The sequence below is a fragment of the Botryllus schlosseri genome, chromosome 3 (assembly GCF_051294905.1).
Source record: "Botryllus schlosseri isolate E-star chromosome 3, Bs_hap1, whole genome shotgun sequence".
NCBI classification, from domain to species: domain Eukaryota; kingdom Metazoa; phylum Chordata; class Ascidiacea; order Stolidobranchia; family Styelidae; genus Botryllus; species Botryllus schlosseri.
In genome coordinates, this window is record NC_137238.1 from 29060118 (window position 1) to 29064260 (window position 4143).

The 4143-nt window shown below is 41.9% G+C and overlaps 1 protein-coding gene across 1 annotated transcript; it reads left to right on the plus strand.

Annotated features, from left to right (window-relative positions):
- The first annotated feature begins 2722 nt into the window (after positions 1-2722).
- LOC145436534 (uncharacterized) lies at positions 2723-3714 on the plus strand. The gene is made up of 2 exons (XM_080313897.1): positions 2723-3041; positions 3108-3714. The coding sequence occupies exons 1-2, from the start codon at positions 2872-2874 to the stop codon at positions 3712-3714; spliced, it is 777 nt and encodes a 258-aa protein (XP_080170023.1). The 5' UTR covers positions 2723-2871.
- The last annotated feature ends 429 nt before the right edge of the window (positions 3715-4143 follow it).

Sequence of the window (4143 nt, forward strand, 5' to 3'; positions counted from 1 at the left end):
GAGAGCGTTCAATGTACTATTTTTAGATGATACACGAACCTTTTTGTTGACACAGCCTTGGCTGGTGCATTTTGATAAAAGTCGACTCCAAGGCACCCAAATGAAAGTGTGAGCGATCCTTTCCGAGTATAAGAAATCTGTCGTCTCGATGATTTTTCGCACAGGCATGATTATCCAACAAGTGTTTGCCGAATGCAGAATTTATGGCCTTTGATTGTTCCGCATCAATCTTGAGCGGATGAGTTTAGGGTGAGCTTTTCTCAGAGCGTGTTCTAATGAATCTAGGGCCATGCTGATTTAGGGACGTGCTTAGGGTGCTGGTGACGTCATATTTTGTGTTACGATTGTTGATAGACGCTGTTCTTTTGAATTCTCTACTAGTTGCTGACGATTACCCCTGACTAGTGTCAGCCGAAAATATTTGGGTTCATTTCAATATGAATACACTATTCAATTGTTTCTACTTGAGTGATAATTATAATGAAATGTAACTAGCTAACTCTGATGCTCTCTTTTCGATGGATGTTTCCATCACGTCGGTGATGCTGCTCTTAGTCTTTCTAGCTAAATAAGGAAAGCACTTTTTATTTTGGAACATGCCAGTAGGTTTTCATCTGCTCTTTCTTCTAGTGGTTACGTTTCTGGACTATATCAAAATTTACCGATTAATTTAAAGTTGAAATACGAACTGTTTACTTTCTGACATGTAGAAAGTAGTTTTTTGCTCGAACACGATAATTTGGCAAGGGAAAACTTATTACGCGCAAATCGTGGACTGACTGAACAAATGTTATAGAAGACTAAGATTAATATGCTTGTCTCAGAGATTAAGCCATGCAGGTGTAAGTACGAACTGAACGTAAAGTGAAGCTGCGAACTGCACATTCAATCAGTGCTTGAAGGTATGTCATATTATGGATGTCACATAGCTACTACGCTGATCAACATTCTTTTATGGCTCTCACAGTATTAGTTGAAATGACTTAATTTTGCCACGGGGACATCAGATGATGTACCTTTGATCTGTGTATTCTGGTGTGAACTGATTACCTGCATAGTTGGGTTATATTTATCATCTGTAGTCACACACAATGTACAATGCTATAAGACACAATGCGATGTGATGAACAGATAGGACGATCGATGTCGAACAACACGCATGCAGTTGCGATCCTTTTAATCTAACATCCGCCTAACATCTGGCCTAGAGTGTCCGATGTCACGCAGTTCTTTTCGATCTTGAACTTGTTTAGGCCGCGGCCCTTTCTACTGCTGGTTCTTTCCATTCATTGTGAGTGCTTTCTTTCGTTGGGTCCTTTACTTGGCTTTTTTTTTGTAGCCGTAAGAACGGCAACGGCGGGGGGAGAAGAGCCCAAATAAACCTCCGACGGGAATCGTGTCGAGTCCGCCAGATTGGTGAGCGCTCACCAATACGCTATCTCCCCCGTCCATTCGACAACTTCCTATCTTTTCATTGTATCACAGTGTTGCAGTCTTTTGAAATGATGAAATTGTTAATAGAAGTTATAATATAGAACTGACACTGTGGTCCGGTGTCAACAGATTACAATGTCATTACCAATAAAAGTTTACTACATTTTAGAAATACAAAATATATAAAGTACAAAACGACATGGAAGAAAGTAAAATTGTGTCGTAACTCAAAAATAGACGTTGAAATATTACATTACTTGACAAAATGAAATTACTTGACAAAACTTTCAGCAAAATATAAGCTTCAACAAAGTCCAGGAATAGATACCTTGAGAAAATTACGAGATGCGCCTGATCCGCGGTCCGCCGTTTACATTGCAAATTTTGTGACAGTCCGCCGGTCCGCAGTTCCGCTCCGTCCGCCGCTTAGTATTACGTGTTCCGCTGTTCCGCGGTCCGCCGTTTAGTATTGAGCTATTTTGTGATGGTCCGCCCGGTCCGCAGTTCCGCTCGGTCCGCTGTTTAGTATTACATGTTCCGCGGTCCGCCGTTTAGTATTGAGCTATTTTGTTACGGTCCACTCGGTCCGCAATTCCGCTTGGTCCGCCGTTTAGTATCGCAAGTTCCGCTAGTTCCGCAGTCCGCTTGTTCCGCCGTTTAGAGTTGCCCTGAAAGGAGCAATCGGACTTGAACACACGACGTCACGTGATATCAAAATGCTAATTCCAACATAAAGTAATTTATGCCTTACTGCCATAGTTTTAGTGAAAACGCACTTTTTGTTAGAGACGACATGGATATGTCGTATAATGACTTTATGTTACAACAACTTGTTCGTACAAATTCAGTGATAGATGGTTGCTTTCGGCGCGTAAGGGGGTCTAATTTGCACCCAGTTTACTTGTACTGCTAGGGAATATTCGTGACGATATTGTAAACTGAATTTAAGTACCATTCGCGGTTGCATCAGACTCGAGTCAATATGTTTTTAACCATGCCGTGAATCAGTCGATTATGGCGATGCACGGTTTATCTTCATCAACTGTTCAAACTCCTATACGCGTCTCTACCAACGGAGTGAGTCAAAGAAAATTAAAATTCAAGGAATTTTGACTAAAAAGTTTTTAGTTCTGTAAAATTATGATATCTACAGATCACATTAGCAGGATTGCATCCACTACGGTTCTCTTGCTAACGAGATCATATGAGTTTATCTATGTTAACATAACAGTATCACCAGTTTGGCACCTAGCTGCTTTATATATTCACAATTCCGGACCTCATTAGTTTATGTTTCAGTTTTAAATATATTTAGTGCTTGAAGAATAGATTCTCAAATGATGGCGACATCGGCAACTTTTCAACAAGCAACTTCCGTTTAAATGCCACCTCACCCTACGGCTGAAGTGAACAACGGTCGTCAAGCGAGCATGTATCATGGTGTCGACGACGCCGGTTACACAGGGACAAGGAGTTGCTAAAGCACCGGGCACGCAGAACGATCCGCGCGAAACAAACAAGGCCGCGATATATGGATTTGGCATCGGGCAGATAGTGATGGGTGTATTGTCGGTTCTAATGACCATAATACTTCTGGCTGTAAACCAGCATCTAGTTAATTCGAACTATGGCAGCTAGAGCAGTTTCGGCTACAACGGTTATGACTACAACAGTTACAACTCGTTTAGACCATCCATCTTCACAGGCTTCACGTACGCGTCGTCAGGGATATGGGGTGGTATATTTGTTATTGTAACAGGGATTTTGACAGTGCGCATCAAGTCCAATCCTTCCAGGTGCTTGTACATCGGAAATATGATCATCGTGATTGTTACCGCTTGCATCACATTTGCGTCGACCATCATATCTGGATTTACAGTCGCAGGGTCTTTTTATTCGTCCGCATTAATCGTCTTACATGTTATCATAACGCTGCTGAATTTCGCATCATGGATCATAACGATTATTCACGCTGCGTTCTGTTGCCGAGGCAGTTTGCTGCAAGAAAAATCAAGATCGACACAGCCGGTCATGTACATCCCTACTCAACCGAACGCGGTGCACTCACCACGGCCGCAGTATATCCAAGCTCCGAACGGTCAAGTCATGCTCAGTCAGTCACAACAAGTGAGCAGTCCGCCGCCACAGCAAGTGAGCAGTCCGCCGCCAAAGCAAGTGTACAATCCGCCACCGCAAATGATGCAACCACCATCTTATAACAATTCGAATGTGAATACAGCCGGATTGGAAGCAAAATCGCATGATGCACCAACTGGTTAGAACCGGATAAGGTTAAAATATCCTCGGCAGATCAGTAACGAAGCACTACCAAGTTTTTGGGGTGCTCAATTACTTCCTGCCTACATACACTAATTTACTCAAGTCGGTATGTTTCTATATTACTCCAACTACTTACTTTGTAAACTTCTGGATTCCCTAATTAAAAATTAGCATCACTTTTACCAGTGAAATACCATGACGCTCGGGTGTAATAGCTCTGCATCTATGTAACTGTATATATTGTCGAATATAACGCATACATCTAGCTATAAGTTTGTAATTTTGCACCAGATTCTAAGATACAACCTGGAATTTCGGAAATAGACATATGTACCTCCGATTAACTTTTAAACGTACGTGACTTCCCTATTATACCTGCTTTTTGAAATAGTTTACTCAAGTTCATTTCGCCTCCGTGCCACGGGTTGG

What these genes read in the sequence shown, in the direction of transcription:
- LOC145436534 (XM_080313897.1), top strand. Translation starts at nt 2,872, where the DNA reads ATGGTGTCGACGACGCCGGTTACACAGGGACAAGGAGTTGCTAAAGCA. An exon ending in ATACTTCTGGCTGTAAACCA is followed by an intron (nt 3,042 to 3,107) that starts GCATCTAGTTAA and finishes TGACTACAACAG; the next exon opens with TTACAACTCGTTTAGACCAT.